Source organism: Ornithorhynchus anatinus, chromosome 11 (assembly GCF_004115215.2).
Source record: "Ornithorhynchus anatinus isolate Pmale09 chromosome 11, mOrnAna1.pri.v4, whole genome shotgun sequence".
Taxonomy (NCBI): domain Eukaryota; kingdom Metazoa; phylum Chordata; class Mammalia; order Monotremata; family Ornithorhynchidae; genus Ornithorhynchus; species Ornithorhynchus anatinus.
This window is the reverse complement of record NC_041738.1, coordinates 23,952,240-23,976,820: the sequence shown is the minus strand read 5'-3', so window position 1 is coordinate 23,976,820 and position 24,581 is coordinate 23,952,240. Positions and strand designations below refer to the sequence as shown.

Below are 24,581 nucleotides of genomic sequence, written 5' to 3'. Positions count from 1 at the left end.
AGAGCACTACCTAGAACAACTTCGAATAGTCGAACCAAGTGCCGCCATTAGCGGGAAAGGTTGTCATTAACATGACCTTGCTCATAGAGCGCAAGTGTGCCTCTCAAGGATGAAATACCATTGGCTTCTGCCGTTTGCTCTAATAACATTAAAGTATCCGTCGTTATATTGCAGCGGGGTAGAGTCAACCGCAGATTTAATTTGCAGGTACCTCGCCAACCTAATTATATGATTGAAAACTGTTATCTCCTAGCAGATGGCTAAACTATGTAGAAACAACTGCTAAAGATAATCTCCGGAGTTTGACTGGCACGGAGTTCTTCAGTTAACATTTTCCCATCGTAATTATTAGGCCAATGTTGTTCATTTTTGGCGGGGGGAGATTTATGATAATGAAACTTAATTCTTAGTGCTTGGTTTTTATTTAGTTAATTTCTTAACGAGTGCTTGGATTTTTAAAAATATCTAGGGGCCGTAGTTCACGTTAGTCAGGGCAAGGGATACATTCACAAAGTAGTGAAAAGGGTAAGTGATCTGGGCAGCAGTTTGTATGGTGTAGTGGATAGAGCACAGGCCTGGATGTCAGAAGGTCATGGGTTCTAATTCCACCTCTGCCACTTGTCTGCTGTGTGACCTTAGGCAATTCACTTCACTTCAGATAAGCGGCATGGTTTAGTGGATAGAGCATGGGCCTGGGAGTCAGATGGTCATGGGTTCTAATCCCTGCTCTGCCGCTTGTCTGCTGTGTGACCTTAGGCAAGTCACTGCACTTCGCTGGGCCTCAATGACTTCTTCTGTAAAATGGGAGTTGAGACTGTGAGCCCTATGTGGGGCAGGGACTGTGTCCAACCTGATTTGCTTGTATCCAGCCCAGCACTTAGAACAGTGCCTGGCACGTAATAAGCACTTAATAAATACCATAAATATTATTATTATTTATTCTTTGGGCCTCAGTGACCTCATCTGTAGAATGGGACTTGAGACCGTGAGCCCCACGTGGGGCAGAGACAGTATCCAACCCAATTTGCTTGTATCCAACCCAGCACTTAGAACAGTGCATGGCACATAGTAAGTGCTTAACAAAGATCAGAGTTATTATTATTACTCTTAATTGCTCAGGATTTGCCTAGGTTTTGTAGAAGTAGCCACAGCTTTCCACATCAGTGTAACACAGACCATTTATCATCTGGGAAGGAAGCAGTTCAGGAAAAAGGCAAGGGAGACAGAGGGCAGATGGATAAAGAGGTGGGCCTAAAGGTAAGCAAGAGAAAGGAATACTTTTCAACGTGATTTTCATTTCAGATGCCGGCTCCTTGGAACCAGAAGCTAGGGCATTCCTCCAGATCAGGGCTGTGTGCTCTTGGTCCCTCTTGGAGACTCATTCTGTTTGGGTTTTAAATAGATTCAGCAACGGCACTTGTGCATTCTAACTATGGAACCAATCATTCTAACTATTTGGAAGGCATTTTGTTTACAAGGCCAAGTTTTAAAAGAAGTTACTTTGCAGCAGTTGAGCATGGTTAAAAGAAACCACAGGTTTTGGTACTCACCACAGGGGAGAGTTGGGTTCCATTTACCTTCACCCCGGGTATTATATAGTAGATAATGGATGAGTAGAGTACCTCTGTCGATCGTCAGCTAAAATTCGTTCTCCTCTACGTCGTTCAATAGGCGAGCATTCCCCAAATGAGTGAGAGGCAGCCTTTTTCCTTGAGATTTTTAAATGTTTTTTTTTATTTTTATTCCTCTTGCATCTCAGATGGTGAAAGTTTGGTTGTGAGAAGATGCAATACAGCATTTACCCAACATGTAACTCATTAAGAATGCCCAGACATGTTAGTACACCGTAAAGGGAAAAAAATCTTACAGCGCTAGCAGTTTCCTTGTCCATTCGTCTCAAGGCAGTGATTGTATGTGATTGTAAGCAAGCAGTTGAAGACAAGCAGCATTCTTCTGATTTTGATGGAGCCTTTTGAATATTAATGTGGAATCTCAATTGACCAGGACACCCATTTTGTAGCCTTCCTGATGACCAATATATCATTTTGTTGTTTGCCTACTATGTGCTGAGCCAGTGCTAAACATTTGGGAGAGTAGAGAGGGTAGAGAATTAGTAGACGTGATCCCTGCCTTCAGAGAGCTTACAGTCTAGCAGTACTCTGCACACAGCAAGCGCTCAGTAGATGCCATTGATTGATGAATCACATATAGGACAAAGTAATAGTTACAAGGATAATTATATAGATGCCACAGGGGGTTAAAGTGCTTAAGTGACACCGGAGTGCTGAAATGTCATTTGGGGAGTTAAAAAAGCAATTGGTTAAGGCCTTCTGTAGGAGATGTGACGTCAGAGGAGCTTTGACGATGGGGAGAGCGGTGATCTGTCAGCCGCAGAGGAGGTGGGAGTTCCAAACTGGGGGAGGGTGTGGGGTCGGCAAGAATGAGAATTGCAAATGAGGCACCATGGTTAGGATGGCTTGAGAGATGATGGTGGAGAAATGGTGAGAGATCATGGTGGGCATGTAGAGTACTGTACCTGCTGGATCACAGAACAAGGAACCAACTCCGCCCCCCAACCAAGTATCAGGTTGGGTTGTAAACCTGCATACAGCCCTTGCTTACCTGTTCTAACTACAAATCCAAGCCTTGCACCAAGACTACTGCACACACACGCTTACCCATCAAAGGTGCTCATCCTACCATCTCTCCAAAGTCGGGTTGGTTCAGACCGGGGTCAGGCTCAGTTCTCCCCCTGAGTTTCAGTGTGGGCACAGCTCTGCTAGAGATGAGGTTGGGAGGTCTGGCTCAGTGTCCACCCAAGGTGGGATACTGGAGCTCTTAATTTCTCCTGAAGGAATCGAGTTGCATTCTCTCTCTGCTGGGTATCTATCCAACAGAGTCCTCCTGCTAAAAGCCACTCTGTTGGGGTGAAAATGATTTCTGGAATTGCACGCAGGAACCGCCTGGGGTCTTTGCGGAATTTCTTCCGGCCCCACTTAGGCTTTGCTAAATAAAACCTTTGTTCTTTTCCCCTCGTTTTCTCATTTGAAACCCTCTCGAAAGCTTGAAATCTAAACAGACATCAGTAATGCTTGTTGATCTTGTGCACTCACACTTCAGTTCCTTGAGCACTTAAATCTATCAGTTAATTCTGGGCCTCGGTATCAGTTTGCTGTTCTCAGACGACGTCATTTGGTTTTAATCCCAGAGGGCTTTGGAACTGGGGATATATCTCAGTGGATCTTGACCCACAAAATCCCTTTGTAAAAATTCGGGCCTGTCCCTTTCCTATCTAGAATATGTATAGTGGTTCTTGAAAAAGGTTTTATCTATTAGCTTTCTAAAAACTAGCCTGTATGTCTCCCTCAGTAGAGATCCTATTTTTGGAAAGGGAGCCTACTTCCCAGAGTATCGTGTTGTCTAAGATGAACCAAGGGTGGAAAGGAACAGGTGCTCTTGGTAAAGAAAAAAAGTTGGGTCAAATCAGTAATTCCATTGAAAAATGACTTGCATTTGGGGAATCTGCCTGCCGCCAGTGTTTTCAGGCTTGGACACAAACATCAGTAACCCCCTTGGTCTACGGACCAGAGAGTGGCATATCTGCTTTAAGCCTGATTGCCAGAGATGCTGCTATGGCTTAGCTCCAAGGTTTCGAATGGTATTCGTGCCTCCTGATTTCCCGTGCCATGCCTTTGACTCCTGTCCACTGACTCCTCTGCGCCTGGGCCCAGTTTCATGGTTCTCCATCAGCCAGTCCCTTCCTTCAGAACTATCTGCTCTCTTCTCTTGCAACCCTCTCCCTCTGCCAGCTTGTTCTCTGTGGTTCCCCCAAGCACATCAGTCAGTCGTATATACAGAGCGCTTACCGTGTACCGAGCACTGTACTAAACACTTGAGAGAGTATCAAATACCAGAGTTGGTAGAGATGTTCCCTGCCCATAATAAATGGACTGCTTACAGTCCAGAGGTAGAGACAGAAGTTAATTTAAATAAATTACGGATATGGGCATAAATGTCATGGGCCTGAGGGAGGAGTGAATAAAAGACGTAAATTCAAGTTCCGGAGTGTTGCGGGAGGGAGTGGGAGAAGAGGAAATGAGGGCTTAGGTGGGGAGAGCCTCTTGGAGGAGATATGCTTTTAATAAGGCTTTGAAGGTGGGGTGAGTGGATCGTCTGTAAGATACGAAGAGGGAGGGTGTTCCAGGCCAGAGGCAGGATGTGGGCGAGAAGTCGTCGGCAAAACAGACGAGATCGAGGTACAGTGAGTAGATTGGCATTAGAGGAGCCAACTGTGCGGGCTGGGTTGTGGTAGCAAATCAGGGAGGTAAGATAGGAGGGACCAAGGTGATTGAGTGCTTTAAAGGTGTGGGAAGAGTTTCTATTTGATGCGGAGATGTATGGGCAACCACTGGATGTTCTTGAGGAATGGGGAAACTTAGGCGGAATGGTTTTGTAGAAAAATGATCCAGGCAGCAGAGGGAAGTATGTACTGAAGTGGGAAGATACAGGGGGCAGGGAGGGAAGCGAAGAGGCTGATGCCTTAATTAAGGCAAGGTAGGATAAGTGCTTAGATGATCTTGTAGGAGCCTGGATGGAGAGGAAAGGGTGGATTTTAGCGATGTTATGAAAGTAAAATCGACAGGTTGGGATGACATTAAATATGAGGGCTGGGTGAGAGAGGTGAGTCGAGGATAATGTTATGGGCTTGTGAGATAGGGAGGATGATGGTGCTGTCTATAGTGATGGGAAAGTCATGGAAAGAACAGGGTTTAGATAGGAAGGTAAGGATTCCTGTTTTGTACATGTTAAGTTGGAGGTCTCGGCAGGACATCCAAGTAGAGGAGAGGAAATGGAGGCAGTGGGTGTAGACAAACACCCTAACTTTACCTCAGTGACAACTCTCCCATCTTTGAGCAGTTCTTCATACTTGCCCTCAAATCTGGAATACCTCCCGTCCCCCTTCCAAAGTCCTCTGATAAATGGTCTATCTTTCTGGTTATGCCAGCTTATTAACTTGGAGAGAGAGAGAGAGATGCGTGCATGCAAGAGGGTATATATGCATACATGCCTATTGAGTGCGTGTATCTCTATATGCATGAATGAAAATATAACCGTATATACATATGAGCATACACTCCATCCACTGGTGTACCTATCCTTTATACTTTATCCTTTGTAACCTCATAGTCTTTCAGATACTGTCTGTTGGACAGTTTCTCCATGCTTGTGTGTTTTATGGTCCCCAGCACCTACTACTGTGCTCAGGCTCCAGTAGCTGCTTGGTGAATGCTGAGGATGAAAGTCCTGGTGGTGAGGTTGATGCAAAACTATAAAAGGGATATATCTTCAGTTGTTTGAGAGATTTTGGCTCCTCAGTAATGGCATGTGCTGGATAAGTAAATGGGAGAATCGTACTAGTGAAAATCCCGAGTGAAGTTGAATTTACAAAGATAGGTTGGCCGAGTGTAAACCCCTAAAATTAGGAGATTAATTTGAAATTTGCCAGCTGGAATGTCCTAAAACTACAAAAGAGTCACGGTCACGGTTTCATCATAAACCGCTGTTCTAGTTTCATCAGTGTGAAATGTAGTCACCTGAACTTTGAAGGGAGAACGCATCTCTTTTTTTTTTTTAACAAATCCCTTATCTCTTCTGCCTGTCCCGTGGATTGACCGTCACCTCTGACAAACCCAGCTTCGGTCCTACCTCGTGTCTTTCCTGTCTGAAAAATGGTTTTGAAGTTGGACGTGACTGAGTTGGAAATCATTCTTTGAAGCAATGAAGAGGGCATTTTGCGAAAACGGGCCAATATGCTGGAATGGATTTAAAGAAAAATGGAACCCTTAGTTGATTTTGAGTCCCAAATCTTGTCAACCGCAGCCTCTTTTTCCAAGAACAACAGTGGCCTCACCCAAGTTTTCTGAGGGGATAGTGAAGACTGCTTGTTTTACTTTGGTGCAGTCATGCTTGCTTTTCATCAGTCTGATTTGTCCGTAAATTAAAACAGTGATTCCATTTAACATTTCTAAATAAATCAATCTTGTCCCGTTAGAAAAACAAGTGTGAAATAGGACCAGAATTTTTTTGTTGTTTTTGTTTCAATGGTATTTGTTAAGCGCTAAGTCTGCCAGACACTGTACTAATGCTGGGGTAGATACATACAAATCAGGTTAGATGCAGTCCATGTCCCACATGGGGCTCAATCTTCATCCCCATTTTACAGATGAGGTAACTGAGGCCTAGTAGTTAAGTGCCTTGGCCAAGGTCACACTGCAGCCTTTGGCAGAGCTGGGTTTATAACCCAAATCCTTCTGACTCTGAGGCCCGGGCTCTTTCCACTAGGCCATACTGCTTCCATAAATGTGATGTAGCAGTAATCCAGTAGTACTCGTATTTACTGAGTGCCCATTTGGGGCAGTGCTCTGTGTGACACAGAATAAAGAAGTGACACGTTCTCGGCCCATATGAGTTAGTGCTCTAACGGGAGGTAAACAAAAAAAAAATATTTGCTACCCGAGTGGGCAGAGTGAGTGAAGAGATATGTACTCAAGAGGGCTGAGGATGGGTAATGAAGTCGATGACTGCTAGAGTCAACTGATGGGTTTCGGGACCGAAAACCCTGTATAGAAGCATTGAAATGCACTACCTAGGTGGCAGTGAGACTGGAAGGCAGGTGTGATTCTTGAAACCCCAACATTGAGGTCACGTGATGTTCAATGGGAGGACAGTGACCATCATCCCGCCTGTTAAAGTATGGCCTGCAAAGCTGTCGCGACTGGCCTGCAACCCTCCCCTCGGTCACTTTTCCTCATCTGGTGGCATTTTTCGGTCTCAGCACTCCAGCCCTGCAGATATGCTTGGGCACCTGTTCAGGAGCCCTGGGAGGATGCGGGGGGGTGCCCGAGTGGAAGCTCTTCCAATAAATTCACAGCGGGGAACCATTTTGATGCTTGGATATACTTTTCATCCAGTTGCTCTGTATTGCGGTGATTCTCTCACCCCTCACTAGTAGTGATAGTGTTTATTAAGCACTGGTACATGAACCCCACGTGCAGAAAAGCTGCGGTAGAGTACGTACACCTTGACCGACACTGCACGTGCACGTAACCATTCTTTTCCACCACCACTTTGCATTCCATCCAAATAGATGTGTAATGTTGGAAGAGCATTCCCTAATCCCCTCCTCCCCCAGAGTTCTGTCAAAAGCTCCTAAGTAAAAATAGGGGTTGTAGAATAATTGAGCGTGTCCTACAGATATTTTCCCTGCACCTGAATGCATTAGCTCATTTTTTACAATGCGTGTTTGGATCTGTAGATTGAAGGTCCCCTTTAATTAAGGGATTCCTCTCCCAAAGTCTCATTAACGTGCACGGGGCAACGTTGGAGACTAGAGTTTCCACCCTATGAATGAGGATTTCAGAAGACTTTTCAGATAGAGTTAGTTTTACCCCTTCATTTCAGTTGGGAATATTAGCCTCTTTTTACAGATGAGCCAGGCAGCCCCAGGAAGATCGTAGGGCTCTCTCCCGGCTACGGTCCCATCCGTTGGCACATCCGAGGATAAATTCCGAGTCCTGCATTCCGGTGGCGGACTCTAAAATGAGGCTGAGTTATGTACTTCACTAAGTAGTATAGCAGAAGCATTGTGCTTTATTGTGTTTAACTAGGTTTGGTATGCGTGGCCTATGCACTATTGTTTCTGCTTGTGAATAGGATTAGAGGGGTAACTGCATTAGTTAAATGTTTGTTCTTCATTCTCCCCAAGGTCTTGGATCCAGAACAGAACCATAACTTCACAGATCACTACTTAAATGTGGCCTTTGACCTTTCTCAAGTACTTTTCATCGCTACTGCCAACACAACGGCCACCATTCCTCATGCCTTGTTGGACAGAATGGAGATCATTCAAGTTCCAGGTAATGCCGAAGGTGTAAAATGAGATAATTTCTCCAGGCTCCCTGCCTCTGGGGTTGTGAAGGCATCATCTTTCTAAGCAATGTACCAATTTGCCCTTGTAGTACTTTTGAACTGTGTACCAGGAATTGTAAGAAGGGTTTTACGAAAAATAAGCAAAGCTGGACTTGGAATGGTTAGATTGGTTTGGGGACAAAATTCAACCTTTCCTTCCAAGACTAGGGACAGATAAAATGATGCAGCTACTTATAAACTACTTATCAATCAATGGTTTTTATTGCGGGTTTACCGTGTGCAGAGCACTGTTCTAATATCTGGGATTTAAGAGGGAGTTTTTGCAAGACTGTTTGAAGAACTTGCAAGCCACTCAGGAATCGACATGTTACTCTTTTAAGTTTGGTATCATCAGGAAAGACACGGAAACAAAGCAAAAAGAGGGTTTAGCTGTTATGTAAATGGAGGAACAGGGTGAACTAATGGAATGAGAATGGGCGTAGAAGTCAGAGGACCTGGGTTCCAGTGCCCGCTCTTTCACTTGCCTGCTGTGCGTGACCTTGGGCAAGCCACTTAACTTCTCTCTGCCTCAGTTTCCTCATCTTTAAAATGGGGATTCAGTTCCTGTTCTGGCTTCCCTTCAGACTGTGAGCCCTTTGTGGGACAGGAACTATATCCAACCTGATTACGTCGTATCTACCCCAGCGCTTAGAGCAGTGGGTGGCAAACAGTCAGTGTTTGAGTGTTTACTATGTGCAGAGCACTCTACTAAGCGCTTGGGGTGGCACACAAGTGCCTAACAAGTACCATAAAAAACCAAACACGGAACCCGCTGTGCTGAGGGTACAGTTCTTGTTAAGAACATAGTAAAGTTGGAAGAGGTTCACGAAAGGGGAACCAAATGGATTGGTGAGAGGAAGCCATTTCTATTTGGGAATAGATTGAAAAAATTAGGAACTTTGGAAAGAGGAAAGATTGAACAATCATGGAAGGTGTGGCCAGGGATGATTTGGGATTGTGAATTACCTAATTCCACAACACCAGGCCTAGTCACCTGTTGAAGTTTCAGGGTGGTAGGTTCACAAGATCAAGAACCTTTTGCAGGTTGTCAGCTCTCGGAGTTGATGACCACAGGAGATTGGGCAAGCCGAAAATATCAGTAAGTTCCAAAAGGGTTTGGCTAATCAGTCAATCTTGTGTATTGAGGGCTTACTGTCTGCAGATCACCATAGTAAGCTCTTGGGAGAGTACAGTAATACAAAGTTGGTAGACATCCCTGCCCACGAGGAGCTTCCAGTCTAGAGGATACATGAATGGGGCAGACTCCCTAACAACGAGGATGGATAGCCAGGAGGGCAACCCCAGTGCCTGGCACATAGCGCTTAACAATTGCCATTAAAAAAAAAAAAATCACTTTGTTCCTCTAAGCAGTCTCTGGTATCACTCTTGGAAATCAGATATTGAGCTGGATGAACTTTGAATTTACCCAAGTGAAGTCTTGCTTGTATTGCTTTGTCTCATTTTATTGGACTGTATTCTTCTCCCCTATGTGGTAAGGGGTAGGGAGGAACGAGATAATAGGGACACTCAAATTCCCAGAGACTTAGTTGCCCAGGGTTTATATCCCGAGGCAAAGTTCACATACACCCTGAGTTCGGGGCACCCCTTAATCACAAAGTGCTATTTGAGAAGAGGCTGGCCGGAATGCAGCTGCCCCATACAGCCCCATGGCAACAGCGACTGTAAGCCGTCATGGCTATATGGGGTGGCCAAACCCCACTGGGCTCAGCATCTTCAGAGGGGACATTCAGACCAGCAGATGCCCTCCCCTCAGTCCCCCCATCGACTGGGTCAGGCCCACCTCTTCCCCTGCTTTGAAAAATGGTACCGGCCAGATTGGGCCTGATCGTCCTCCAGAGTTCCCATAATGATGCTCAGAGAGCAGGCCTCCCAGACTCCCTGGCAAGCCTGGGGCTCCCGAGGTTGCCCGGAACCTGATGAGGTCAGACAACCCAGGCTGGGCAGCTGAGCTTCTAGGGAGTACAGCAGGGGTGGCAGGGTCAATGAGAGAGATGGGTCTCACCACTCGGAGCTGAACCAGGCCGGACGTGTGCCCACTTCAAGGGCAGAATTGGGCAGGGAGGGCATAGCTGAACTCCCAAAAGGCACTCCCCCTTTAGATTGTAAGCTTGTTATGGGCAGGGAACATGGCCACTAATTCTATTGCATTGTACTCTTCTCCCAAGAGCTTAGTACAATGCTCAATAAGTACAATTGATTGATTCAAGAGAGCTCAAGATTAACCAGGATAGGGAAAGGATGAATGAACTCTTAGGGGGCAAGACCACAGAGCTACCAAAAATGCACCTTGAGAGAGTTTGTCCAATATAACTTCAAGAATGTTAAGTGAAGTGGCTTTCGTCACTTCCTCAGGGAGGGAGTCCTGTAATCTCATAGTTTGAGCTGGTAAGAGGTGATTATTCTTAGGCATCTTCATTTTCCTTTGGTTGTTAAAGTCTGCCCCTCATTCTTTGGCAGTACTTGTTTGTCTAGTATCAGTTCATCTCACTCTGATTTTTGGATCCCTGAAGATATTTGGAAACCGTTTTCGTCTCCTGTCCATCACAAGACAGTGCGGATTTAGGTCGTTTAACTTTTTTTTCCTCTTAAGTGAATCCCTTTGTATCTCTCATCCATGTTGCTTTGAGAATTATGTGCCTGGAATAGATTACCAAACATTAAAAACCCTTGGTTGGAGGGAAAATGTGAGATGTAAAATCTAATTTGGTACAGAGTGAACCACAGTTAGCTCTCCCAATTATCCACTGTCCTTATAGGTTCCTATATTTAGCTGAAGCATATGCTGAGGGGTGGGAGGGGAACCCTGCCTGTTTACAAGGCAAAAATAAGTTTAAAATAATTAGACCAAATTGCTTAGAAACTCCAAATTAAAGCAAAGACTCCAAAACATATTCCATTAGGCAGTGAAATACCCAGTCCAGCTGCCGAGGAGATGGACTGACAGTATCAGATTTCTCTCGTGGCCAGTTTTGGGTTCATTGTTTCCTACCCTTCCTGCTGTTTCTGTGAGTTTTGGGTGTTTTTTTTTAAATGGTATTTGTTAAGAGCTTACTATGCATCAAGCACTATTCTAAGTGGATCTCCATTTTGTTCAGCATGTCAGTTCACATTTTTAAGAATGCAAGAGCATAAGGAGTACAATTCCTAGATCAAAACTTCTTAAGCACAGCAAGGATGAGCTCTCTGTCAGATGGGGTATACTGCCCCAGGTTACCCCATCCAATTAGTGTTAAACTCCATACTTAAAGGGTTGTGTACATCTTTGAAGACCCAATAAATCAGGGATATTTATTCAGCGCTTACTATGTGTGGAGCACTGTACTAAACACTGGAGAGTACAGTGCAGCAGAGTTGGTAGATGTGTTTCTTACCCACAACAAGTTCACAGTCTAGCGGGGGAGACAGACTTTAATATAAATAGTTCATGGCTATGTACAGATATCTAACAAAGTAATGATGATAGTCAAAGCAGTGACATATAAATGGAACAAAGGACTGTGTCTGTTCAGGACAAACCTAATGTCTGGTTAATCAATTTTATAGTTTCCACTTTTATTTTAAAGGTTCTAGTATTTCCCATGTTAGCCAATTGATGGGAGATAATTGTGACATTAGAACTTTGTGTTGCAATTCAGAAAGTGTTAGGTTGTGCTGGTGTGGACAGGGTATCTACATCACCTTGCCCCTTCCTACCTCTCCTCCCTTCTCTCTTTCTACCGCCCACCCCGCACGCTCCGCTCCTCTGCCGCCCACCTCCTCACCGTCCCTCGGTCTCGCCTATCCCGCCGTCGACCCCTGGGCCACGTCCTCCCACGGTCCCGGAACGCCCTCCCTCCTCACCTCCGCCAAACTGATTCTCTTCCCCTCTTCAAAACCCTACTTAAAACTCACCTCCTCCAAGAGGCCTTCCCAGACTGAGCTCCTCTTCTCCCTCTACTCCCTCTACCACCCCACCTTCACCTCTCCGCAGCTAAACCCTCTTTTCCCCCTTTCCCTCTGCTCCGCCCCCTCTCCCTTCCCATCCCCACAGCACTGTACTCGTCCGCTCAACTGTATATATTTCCATTACCCTATTTATTTTGTTAATGAATTGTACATTGCCTTGATTCTATTTAGTTGCCATTGTTTTTACGAGATGTTCTTCCCCTTGTCTCTATTGCCATCGTTCTTGTCTGTCCGTCTCCCCCGATTAGACTGTAAGCCCGTCAAACGGCAGGGACTGTCTCTATCTGTTGCCAACTTGTTCATTCCAAGCGCTTAGTACAGTGCTCTGCACATAGTAAGCGCTCAATAAATACTATTGAATGAATGAATATTTTCCCTTGAGATGGCATCATCAGATAGCTTCTTGACTGGCTTGGAAATTCTCCTTATTCTTTTTGGTTTTTTTTTTTGAATTGTATTTGCTAAGCACTTGCTATGTGCCAGGCACTGTACCGTACGCTTGGGTAGATACAAGGTAATCATTTTGGACAGTCCCTGTCCCACATGGGGTTCACATTAATCCCCGTTTGTTAGGTGAGGTAACTGAGGCACAGAGAAGTGAAGTGGCTTGCCCACGTTCACACAGCAGACAAATGATGGAGGCAGGATTAGAAGCCAGGCCCGTGCTCTTTCCACTAAATCACGCTACTTTTCGATGAACAGTTACTGCCCAGGCATGCTAGCAGCCATGAGTACCTCCCCATACCGTCCGTCTTCTCGGACTCCAGGCACCACTCAGCAGCTTCTGCAGATTGGAAAACTATACTGTCATTTGGCCAGGCAGGTGAACCTGCTGATGTTAGGACTGATTCAGCATGGTACCGTATTCCAAAAATGATAGTCCCTGCTAACTGCAGTTTGGTGTCAAACCTTAATTTTTGCTTCTGCAGAATTAACCACACCCAGAATTTTTTCCTGGAAAATTTCTTTCAGAAAGCATTCTAGCCCCTATGTCTTCAATCCATAATACTTATTAGTGTTATTGCCAAGAGAATTATTGCACGTGGCTTAATAATAATAATAATAATGTTTGTATTTGTTAAGCACTTACTATGTGCCGAGCACTGTTCTAAGGGCTGGGGTAGATACAGGGTCATCAGGTTGTCCCACGTGAAGCTCACAGTTAATCCCCATTTTCCAGATGAGGTAACTGAGGCACAGAGAAGTGAAGTGACTCGCCCACAGTCACACAGCTGACGAGTGGCAGAGCCGGGAGTCGAACTCATGACCTCTGACTCCGAAGCCCAGGCTCTTTTCCACTGAGCCATGCCGAGCACAGGCCTGGGAGTCAGAGGTTCATGGATTCTAATTCTGGCTCCTCCACATGTCTGATGTGTGACCTTGGGAAAGTCAGCTCACTTCTCTGGGCCTCAGTTACCTCATCTGTAAAATGGTGATTGATACTGTGAGCTCCAAGTGGGACAGGAACTGTGTCCAAACCGATCTGTTTGTATCCACCACAATGCTTAGTACAGTGCCTGGCACATAATTGTTATTATAATAAGGACTATTTAAAGACTAGCAAATAAGTTCCTGTATAATTAGCCTCTCTACTTTAAACATGTATAGTAACTTGGTGACATCTGGAAATAGTGTTTTTCTTGGAATTTAATGCTTGTTTAGAGTCAGCAATTTTTTCGAGCCCTCACAAATAAGGTTCAATGTGATGTGATGCCAAATAGGATGTTACTTTCTCTTAAATAGCTGAAAACTGGGAGAGGAATCTGTACACCTTGTTCCTAAGGTCCTGCAGCAGATGCTTAATGTCCCGACTTGTCTTGTAAAATTGTTGTATCTTAGGTCTAGAAATTTGAATTGCTTTTTTAATAAAGTAAATCCTGAAGTCTTACACCATTTTGGAAGGAAAAAAATCCTAATTCTTCTTAGAATCCAGGATCAAAGTAGCTTTCCCTACTGATGGGCAGTAGCATTTGGTGTGTTGTAAAAGATGACATGCTGAACAAAGAAAAAGCTAATGGAAGGTGTGTTTCCATCCTGCAGGGTACACCCAAGAGGAGAAGATAGAAATTGCCCATAGGCACTTGATCCCTAAGCAACTAGAACAACACGGCCTGACTCCTCAGCAGATTCAGATTCCTCCAGTCACTACACTTGACATCATCACCAGGTAAACACCCTTTCATTGGTCTGAGAGCCTGTGGGTGTTCCGAGTCTTAAGAAGAGAAGACTCAAGAAGCCCACCTCATTTCTTCCTTCCACTCTCAAGGAATACCTCGTCAGCCCCGTTTGTTTGCTCGAGGCTTAGTATGAAGCAGAGATTCCTTAGGATCTGAGAGGACTTTGAATCTTTCAGAGCCAAGGGACCGTGAAGAGCCACCATCGGTGTATGGAATTATTTCATTCCGTAACTGTTCCGGCTACCAAACATCCATACAGGGAGCAGGCTCAAACCTGCCTGATCCGTGGGTTAAAGTTGCAGCGATACTTGTGGGCATCTGGTTTTGATTATACAACATTATTTTCCTCTCCTTCGATATTTAGTCAAATTGTATACAGTCCAGGAGAGTTTTGATCAATAGGGAACATTGAAGTAACCGAGCAGGTGTCTTCCAAAAGTTGCATAAAAGGACTAAAGAAAGCTCAGGGATGAAAAATTATTAAACTGGGTGATGAACGCCTTTTTATGGTATTTGTTAGGCACTTACTCTGCTGCGGGAACTGTACAAAGCACTAGAAGAGATACAAGGCAATCAAGTTGAACACAGTCTATGTACCACATGAGGTTCATGGTCTTAATCCCCCTTGTACAGATACGTTCACTGAGGCACAGAGAAGTGAAGTGACTTGCCCCGAGTCACACAGCAGACAAGTGACAGAACCGAGATTAGAACCCAGGTCACCTGACTCATTCAGTCCATTCATTCAGTCGTATTTATTAAACGCCTACTATGTGCAGACTCCCTGGCTTGTGCTCTTTCCGCTAGGCTACGCTGCATCCTTCAGTCGAATTTATAAGAGTGCTTGTTTGGAAAGTGAGCTTCTCCACAGAGATCTGCTGTGTCCAGAAGCCGGTTTAGACATTTCTGATCCATTGCATCACACAACAAAGACCCCGGCTGCCGGACTGCTCTCCTTACAACCCTTGTCCGCTGACCGCCATTTCACACAACACAAGAAAAGGGACTTTTCTTTCTAGAAAAGGACAGGTCAAGGAGGCTGCCCCAGGATCTCAGTTATCCCAGTTACAGAAGATGTTTGGGTTGAACCTGAGTCGGCAGCTCTCCTCCTGTCCCTTTTTGTGCTGGCTGCCCTTGGGGGATATTTGCTGGCATAAATATGCTCCGCACGTATTAGTGTGGGGTATTGGAAGTACTCTGTGGTTATTATCTATTCGGCGGTTTTCAGCAAGTCATGTAGCATTTCTGCCTCAGCATCCCTTTTCTAGAGTGAGGACGATGATAGATAAGACATGATCTCCTCAGCTTGCTGTGAACAGTAATCACTGTTTGGAAAGCATTGCATAATTGCTGCTTTGTGGTTTTTTGCCCCCTGGGAGGATGAACATCTTTGATCTGCTTCTTACGCCTAACCCAGAGATGGTTCAAAGATAGGACTGCCCTGGAAACCTATGGATGTCACTCTTTTTATCACTTTTTCCAGCTGTGTAATGCTTCAGAACCCACGTGGGCATTATTCACATCTCATGCTCCAGAGGGACCACGTGCTGGGCTGATTGAGATATTTATTTTTTCTTTTTACGGTATTTGGTAAGTGTTCACTGTACTAGGCGCTGTTCTAAGCGCTGGGGTAGATAGGAGGTAATGAGGTTGGACACAGTCCATGTCCCACATGGGGCTCACAGTCTTAATCCCCATTTTACAGTTGGGCTATCTAAGGCATAGAGAAGTGAACCGACTTGCCCAAAGTCAAACAGCAGACAAATGGTGGAGCTGGGATTAGAACCCAGGTCTTCTGACTTCCAGACCCACGCTCTGTCCACTGGGTCACACTGCTTCTCCAGAGATTGTGGGGATTGATTTACTTGACTCTTTTTTATGGGACTTTATTGCCCACAAAGTTGCATCTCATTCCCGAAGGTGCCTGTTCAAATCATTCGATCAGTCAATTGTATTTATCGAGCACTTGCTACGTGCTGAGCACTGAAACCTTGGGAGAGAATCCAGCCAAACCGTAAGATGGTGGCCCTAAATGGATCTCCTGTCAAGATGGCTGTCTGGCTTGCAGCCTGAATGGCCAGTGGGTGTTGACAGATGTCCATGGGAAGCAGCGTAGTGGAAAGAGCCCGGACCTGAGAGTCCGAGGATTTGGGGTCTTATCCCGGCTCTGCCGCTTGTCCTGACTAGTTCTCTTTGTTCTTCCCCTCTCCCAGTGCCACAGCCCTTATGTATATATCTGTAATTTATTTATCTCTATTAATGTCTGTCTTCCCCACCCCCGCCCCCAGACTGTAAACTCGTTGTGGGCTGAGAATGTGTCTGTTTATAGTTGTACTCTCCCAAGCACATGGTAAGCGCTCTATAAATACGATTGAATGAATGAATGTATGCTGTGTGACCTTAGGCCAGTCACTTAACTTCTCTGTGCCTTAATTTCCTCATCTGTAAAATGGGGGTTAAATCCTACTCCCTCTTACTTAGACTGGGAGCTCCATGTGGGACAGGGACCATATCCAACCTGATTATCATATAGCTACCCCAGTGCTTAATACAGTACATGGCACATAGGAAGTGCCTAACAATTACTGTAATTAGTAGCATTATTATCATTATTATGACCACACCCCAAATCATGGAAGACTCAGTAACTAAATAGTGATTAGTAGTTATCCGTCCAGGCAGATAGCAGGGTCCTGAAAAGACAGTGGGAGAAGCCGGGGAAAAATTTGCAATTTGGGAACCGACGCGGCTCTATTGAGGAGAGTGAGAGACTTTTATTTTCCCACTGTAGTATGATTTAGCATGTTTTCCCGACCACCAAATTAATCGGCAGCGTTTAATTTTAAGGACCTTGAAAAGCCCAGTCAGTCTTTTAGTCGGTCTTTCGGCAAGAACTAATTACCCCGTTGGAATCTCGGCCGTGCTTATCTTGGCAGAAGTAGATGAGAGGTCAAGGATGAATTTTCCAGCACAGGATGATGGTGAGAGATAATCCGAAGAAGCTGCTGCAGAGAACAGATCTGCCGATTTAAGAGAGGAGCAGGGTGAAGGAAGGGAGTTGCAGCGTGAGGCAATCCCTTTACTAGTAACTGACGATAACATTGGAGGTGGCCCTAGCAGTTTACACAATTCAACCAGCTTTTGCAAAGATCACCCAAATTCCACATTGCCTTTTATTCCAAGGTCTCAAGTGTTTGACCTACTCTTCCTTCACGGTTTCTCACCGGCGAGGCGCTCCTTCGTAGTGCATGCCTAAACTCAGCCACCTGGCCTAGTGGCGAGAGCGCAGATCTCAGAGGACCTGGGTTCTAATCCCAGCGCCACCACCTGCCTGCTGTGTGACCTTAGGCAAGTCACTTAATTACAAGCAGCGTGGCTCAGTGGAGAGAGCATGGGCTTGGGAGTCAGAGGTCATGGGTTCTAATCCTGGCTCCGCCACTTGTCAGCTGTGTCACTTAGCTTCTCTGAGCCTCAGTTACCTCATATGGAAAATGGGGATTGAGACTGTGAGCCCCACATGGAACAACCTGATTACCTTGTATCCCCCCCAGTGCTTAGAACAGTGCTTGGCACATAGTAAGTGGTTAACAAATATCATTATTATTATTTTTCGTTAAGCATTTACTATATGTCGAGCACTGTGCTAAGCCTGAGGTAAATACAAGATAATCATGGGGCTCATATTCTACGCAGTAGGGAAAACAGGTATGGATTCCCCATTGGGCGGATGGGGGAAGAGAGACACAGAGAAGTTAAGTGACTTGCCCAAAGTCACACAGCAGGGAAGTGGCAGAGAGCCAGGATTATAATCCAGGTCTTCTGACACCCAGGCCCTTGATCTTTCTGCTAGGCCATGCTGCTTCCCTCCATCTGACACCTTGGGAGCAGTGTCCTCTTTGAGCTAAAGTAACCCCAAACTCTAACCCAACCCCTCTGCCCCTGCCCTGCACGTTGCATTTCAGACACTCAAATTCTGCACATTCTGGGAGTCAAGCAGCACAGTGAATGCACTCCCTCTGGACATGTCATTCAGTCAATCAATTGATGGTATTTATTTAGCCCTTACTACGTGCAGAGCGCTATACTAAGCATTTGGAAGAGTACGATATAACAGCAGACACATTTCCTACCAGTAAAGAGCATACAGTCCACAGGGGAAGACAAACATTAATATAAATGAATAACTAATTTGTAATATATAACTTAAAAGATATGTTCCTAAGTGCTGTGGGGTTGAAGGTGGGGCAGATATCACATGCTCAAAGGTCACAGATCCAAGTGCTTAGGTGACATAGAAGGGAGAGAGAGCCAGGGAAAAGAGAGCTTAATCAGGGTTGGCCTCTTGGAGGAATTGTGACCTTAGTAAGACTTTGAAGTCGGGGAGAGTGGAGAAGAAAGCCTCTGATTGATTTGTAGTGCCTGTGATGTTGAAAATCTTTTCTAATTCCATTTCTTTTTTGGGAAAAAGACAAGGATAGAGAGGATGCTGTGGGCATGGGTCCTTGGGACCCCGAAGGCAAAGCTGGGGAACAGGAGGCCGGTAGGCTGCCGAGGTCCAGACACCCAGATTCTGCAAAGATCCAGGGGAGTGTATTTCCTCCTACCTTCATGGCATCTCTACTGGGATGTCCCACCACACTCAAAATTAGCGCGTCCAAAACAGCAATCTTCATCTGCCCATCCAAATTGGGTCCTCTCCCTGACTTTCCCATCACAGTGAAAAGCACCACCATCCTCTCTGTCTCACAAGCCCATAACCTTGGCATTCTCCACTCATCTCTTTCATTCAACCCACACATTCAATCTGTCACCAAATCCTGTTGGTTCTACCTTCACAACTTGGCTAAAATCAGTCTTTTCCTCTCCACTCGTAAAGTGCCTGATGCAGTAAGCGCTTAACAAATATCAGATTCATTATTTTTATCATCCAAACAGCTACCATGTTGATCGAAGCACTTATCCTATCCTGCCTTGACTTCAGCCTCCTTTCTGACCTTCCTGCCTTCTTTCTCTCCCTCCAGTCCATAATTATCTCTGCTGCCTCGACTATTTGTCTACAAAAATGTTCACTCCATATTTCCCTACTCCGCAAGAATAATAATAATAATAATGTTGGTATTTGTTAAGCCTTACTATGGGGCAGATCTACATCTCTGCCCCAGATCTACATCTCTGCCCCCCCCTCCCCCCCCCCAGGCTCGCATCTCCTCCTGCCTCCAGGATGTCTCCACCTGGATGTCGACCCGCTATCTAAAACTCAACATGAGCGAGACTGAGCTCCTCATCTTCCCTCCCAAGCCCGGTCTTCTCCCAGACTTCCCTATCAACGTGGATTGCACGACCATCCTTCCCGTATCTCGGGCCCGCGATCTCGGTGTCATCCTTGACTTGTCTCTCTCGTTCACCCCACACATCCTGTCCGTTACCGAGACCTGCCGGTCTCACCTTTACAATATCGCCAAGATCCGCCCCTTCCTCTCCACCCAAACGGCTACCTTACTGCTACGGGCTCTCGTTATATCCCGGCTAGATTACTGTGTCAGCCTTCTCTCTGACCTCCCTTCCTCCTCTCTCGCCCCGCTCCAGTCTATTCTTCACTCCGCTGCCCGGCTCATCTTCCTGCAGAAACGATCTGGGCGTGTCACTCCCCTTCTTAAACACCTCCAGTGGTTGCCTATCGACCTCCGCTCCAAACAAAAACTCCTCACTCTAGGCTTCAAGGCTCTCCATCACCTTGCCCCTTCCTACCTCTCCTCCCTTCTCTCTTTCTACTGCCCACCCCACACGCTCCGCTCCTCCGCCGCCCACCTCCTCACCGTCCCTCGGTCTCGCCTATCCCGCCATTGACCCCTGGGCCACGTCCTCCCACGGTCCTGGAACGCCCTCTCTCCTCACCTCCGCCAAACTGATTCTCTTCCCCTCTTCAAAACCCTACTTAAAACTCACCTCCTCCAAGAGGCCTTCCCAGACTGAGCTCCTCTTCTCCCTCTACTCCCTCTACCGCCCCCCCTTCACCTCTCCGCAGTTTAACCCTCTTTTCCCCCCATTTCCCTCTGCTCCTCCCCCTCTCCCTTCCCATCCCCTCAGCACTGTACTCGTCTGCTCAACTGTATATATTTTCATTACCCTATTTATTTTGTTAATGAAATGTACATCACCTTGATTCTATTTAATTGCCATTGTTTTTACGAGATGTTCTTCCCCTTGACTCTATTTATTGCCATTGTTCTTGTCTGCCCGCCCCCCCCCGATTAGACCGTAAGCCCGTCAAACGGCAGGGACTGTCTCTATCTGTTGCCGACTTGTTCATTCCAAGTGCTTAGTACAGTGCTGTGCACATAGTAAGCGCTCAATAAATACTATTGAATGAATGAATGTGCAGAGCACTGTTCTAAGCACTGGGGGAGATACAGGGTAATCAGGTTGTCCCACTTGAGGCTCACAGTTAATCCCCATTTTACAGATGAGGTAACTGAGGCACAGAGAACTTAAGTGACTTGCCCACTGTCACACAGCTGACGAGCCACGCTGCTTCCCTAAGTGGCTGCCCATTCACCTCTACATCAAGCAGAAACTCCTTACCTTTGGCTTTAAATCACTCAACTACCTTGCCCCCTCCTTTCTTACCTCTCCGATTTCCTACTTCAACCCCATGTTAACTTCGCTGCTCTAATGCCACTCACCCCACCTCGATCTCATCTCTTGGGCCTGCTTCTGTCCCGGAACTCCTTCCCCATTCGAATCCAACTGCTGTTGATGCCTGTCTACTTATTTTGTTTTGTTGTCTGTCTCCCCCTTCTAGACTGTGAGCCCGTGGTTGGGTAGGGATTGTCTCTGTTGCTGAATTGTACTTTCCAAGAGCTTAGTACAATCCTCTGCACACAGTAAGCGCTCAATAAATACGAATGAATGAATGATTGAATCACTTTCCCTTTCTTCAGAACCTTATTAAAATCACATCTCCTCCAAGAGGCCTTCCCTAAGTCCTCATTTCCTCTACTCCGTCTCTTCTGTGTGTGTTGCACATGGATTTGCACCCTTTATTCACCCAACTCTCAGCCCCACAACATTTATGTACCTATCTGGAATTTATTTTAATGTCTGTCTCCCCCTCTCAGGCTGTAAACTCATTGTGGGCAGGGACCATGTCTACCAAGTATGTTATACTGTACTCTCCCGAGCACTTAGTACAGTGCTCTGCACACAGTGAGCACTCAGTAAATATGAGCAATTGATAGACTGGGAGAGGGGAGGTGGAAAAGGGTCAGCTTGTGTCTAGATAATGCGAGGGGCAGAAGGGGTGGATACAAGCAAATAGGGTTGGGCCTGAGATGGGGGCCGGAGGTTTTGAAGCTGAGTGTGTGGACACCGGGGGGTGTGGAGAGGCTGTGGGGGGCAGAGGGTGGTATTAAGAAGGGGAAGAAGAAGACTGAAGAGGAAGGGAAAAGGGATCAAGGGGGAGGGGACAGAGCCAGGACTGCTCCTGACCATGAAGCCCTATAAAGGACCTAGCCTGTCACCACCAATGCCACCCCTTCACCCTTTTCTGCACCTCAGTTTCCTCATCTGTAAAATGGGGATTCAGTATCTGTTCTCCCACTTGGACTCTGAGCCTCATGTGGGTTGGGGACTATGTCTGACCTCATTATCTTGTATATACCCCAGCACTTAGATCAGTGCTTGATCCAGAGTAAGTGCTTCCAACATGACACAATTGTTATCATTACAATTTTAAAATTATAATTAGGAAAGGTAAACCATCATCCTTAGAAGCATTTATCAGACACCAGTTTCTTTTAGCTAACTACTAGCTTGAGAACTTAGAATAGAGGGAAAAATCTACAATGCCTGCCCCCCGGGACCCTACAATCTAATCGTAATAATAATGTTGGTATTTGTTAAGTCCTTACTATGTGCAAAACACTGTTCTAAATGCTGGGCTAGATACAGGGTCATCAGGTTGTCCCTCGTGGGATTTGAACCCATGACCTCTGACTCCCCAGCCCTGCTTTTTCCACTGAGCCACGCTGCTTAGGGGAAAGGAAAGACCATCCTGTCATCAGCAGCTCCTCTCATTAAATGTTCTCGTCATGTGGCAGGTACACTCGGGAGGCCGGGGTCCGCTCTCTGGACAGGAAATTTGGAGCCATTTGCCGAGCTGTCGCCGTGAAAGTGGCAGAAGGACAGCAGAAAGAGACAAAGCTTGATCGCTCTGAGGTGACTGAGGGAGAAGGTCAGTCTACTCCTATGCACTCGAGTTCATTTGGTGGACTCACGCCAGTTAGTTCAGAAGAGATGTCAGAGGGTACTCCTGGATCTCTGGTGTCGGAGTGGGTGTCTCAGATCGTGGCAATGCTAAGTTCTTCAATTGCTGGGGCGGGTGATGGAAGCGGGAGTGGGGAGGGGGTAATTTCTGCATCTCCGCAGGAAGGCTCAGTTAAACGAAGTATCCATTTCTGTTGCATTTTGGCTTCCAGGACGTTTTCATTTGTTTTTTGCACCCCCTCAGGTCAGCACCCGAGAGTCACGGCGTTCTGCGTGTTTATGAAAGAGGTTCTCCTGGTTGCAGGTGGTGGGGATAATTTAGTGTCTGCATGTGACTAGGACAACTATAAACCTGTCTCTGCCTGTAAACCCGTCCCCAGTTATTTGCGATGAGGAGAGTTCCTGTGGCACTAGAATGCCCGGTAGTCAATCTCCAAATGCTTTGGTGAAAATCGCTTTACTGTGACATAATGTCACTTGCAGTGTTGAATGGCAATTGACTTCTTTTATGGGGTCACTCTTCAAGAGTGAATTTGCATTTTCTTTTATGGCAATCAAAACGTTATGGAGGAAGGGGAAATGAGAGAAAGAATCACTAAACTCAGATTTCTCATAGTACTGGACTATCTGAGAAGTGCTCCTTGATCGGTGGGGCATCATTCATTCATTCAATGGTATTTATTGAGCGCTTACTATGTGCAGAGCACTGTACTAAGCACTTGGCATATACAGTTAGGCAACGGATAGAGACTATCCCTGCCCAATGATGGGCTTACAGTCTAATCGGAGGAGACAGACGAACAAAAACAAGACAACATAATCACGATAAATAGAATCGAGGGGGTGTATACCTCATTAGCAAAATAAATAGAGTAATAAAATGTATACAAATGAACACAGTGCTGGGGGGGCGGGGGGGAGCAGAGGGAAGAGGGGAAGCTCAGTCTGGGAAGGCCTCTTGGAGGAGGTGAGCTTTCCTGCTTTCCCAAACAGTAGGGCTTTGAAGTGGGGAAGAGAGTTAGTTTGGCGGAGGTGAGGAGGGAGGGTCGTGTGGGTTTCTAGGATTCTTATACTTTCATGGTAGTGAGATTTGCCAAAACCCAGCCCAGTACCTAGCCTGCTTTCCAAAGAGGAATTATGGTTGGAATGTATATGCTGGAACAGATTAGGCCTGAAAAAGCAGGTAGACCTCCACTTCACCTATCTCCATGCCCAACACGAGGTCACACACACTTGATGGTTTCCACATCCAAAGAGTGGCTCTCTGGGAGCTTGTTAGCCATGCAAGAATCCACCGGGCACCCATCTCTCCCTGCTTTCCCAAACAGCAGGATGCCAAAAATAACCTACCTCCCGGATTCCCGGTTGCTAAGAAAGATTGGGGTGAATAGATTGCACATTTTGCCCAAAGATGAAGTCCTTGGACCCTCTCCCTTACAAAGCCTGTCCCGATTAGAAATGGAACCCAGCGTTCCTTCTCTGGGCTCAGTCCCAGGCCTGGTGCTGGGTGAGAGTTATTTTTAGCCCACTCCACTCAGATTCCAGGACCAATTTTTTTTCAGATACACTCAGTTCTGCCAGAGGGTGTGTTTACTACACATCTTAGCTAGGACGTGACAGCAGAATTAGGGCATGTTCTTCCATTAGCGGGCAACTGTCTAAATATACATCACAGCACGGTGTAGGAAGAAGTGGCTGTTAACATGCATGCAGCATTGAACCCACGGTGACTACTTCTAGACAGATGTTCGTTAAGGCAGGGTTCTGCAAGAATACAACCTCTGGCTGAAAGGAGAACTGGATGTGTCAGAGTCAGGACTCCTGATTCTGATCAGGTTCGGGGGTCTGTGGGTGTTGGGGACGGTGGAGGGGAGGTCTGATGACACTCCTGACGTGAAGTGGAGCCGGGCGACTCCTGACACTCAACTCTCTGGGAAAAATAAAAATAAATATACTTCTCCAAAAGCAGGGTTAGTTCCAGTCGAGAAGCAGCGTGGTCTAGTGAATGGAACACGGGCCTGGGAGTTAGAAGGACCTGGGTTCTAATCCCGGCTCTGCCATTTGTCTGCTCTGTGACCTTGGAATAGTCGTTCAACTTCTCTGTGCCTCGATTCCCTCATCTGTACAAGGGGTTTTGAGACTGTGAGCCCCACGGAGGACATGGATTGTGTCCAGCCTGATTAGCTTGAATCCACCCCAGCACCT

At 46.1% G+C, this 24,581-nt stretch overlaps 1 protein-coding gene across 1 annotated transcript in view; it reads left to right on the top strand.

The window, feature by feature from the left end:
• The window catches only part of LONP2 (lon peptidase 2, peroxisomal), a 139,601-nt gene that overhangs the window by 73,195 nt on the left and 41,825 nt on the right, over window positions 1-24,581 (top strand). Inside the window, exons 9-11 of the mRNA XM_029075905.2 lie at window positions 7,766-7,916; window positions 13,975-14,101; window positions 22,211-22,344. Of these exons, the coding sequence (XP_028931738.1) occupies window positions 7,766-7,916; window positions 13,975-14,101; window positions 22,211-22,344 (412 nt within the window). The remainder of the gene's footprint in view (window positions 1-7,765; window positions 7,917-13,974; window positions 14,102-22,210; window positions 22,345-24,581) is intronic.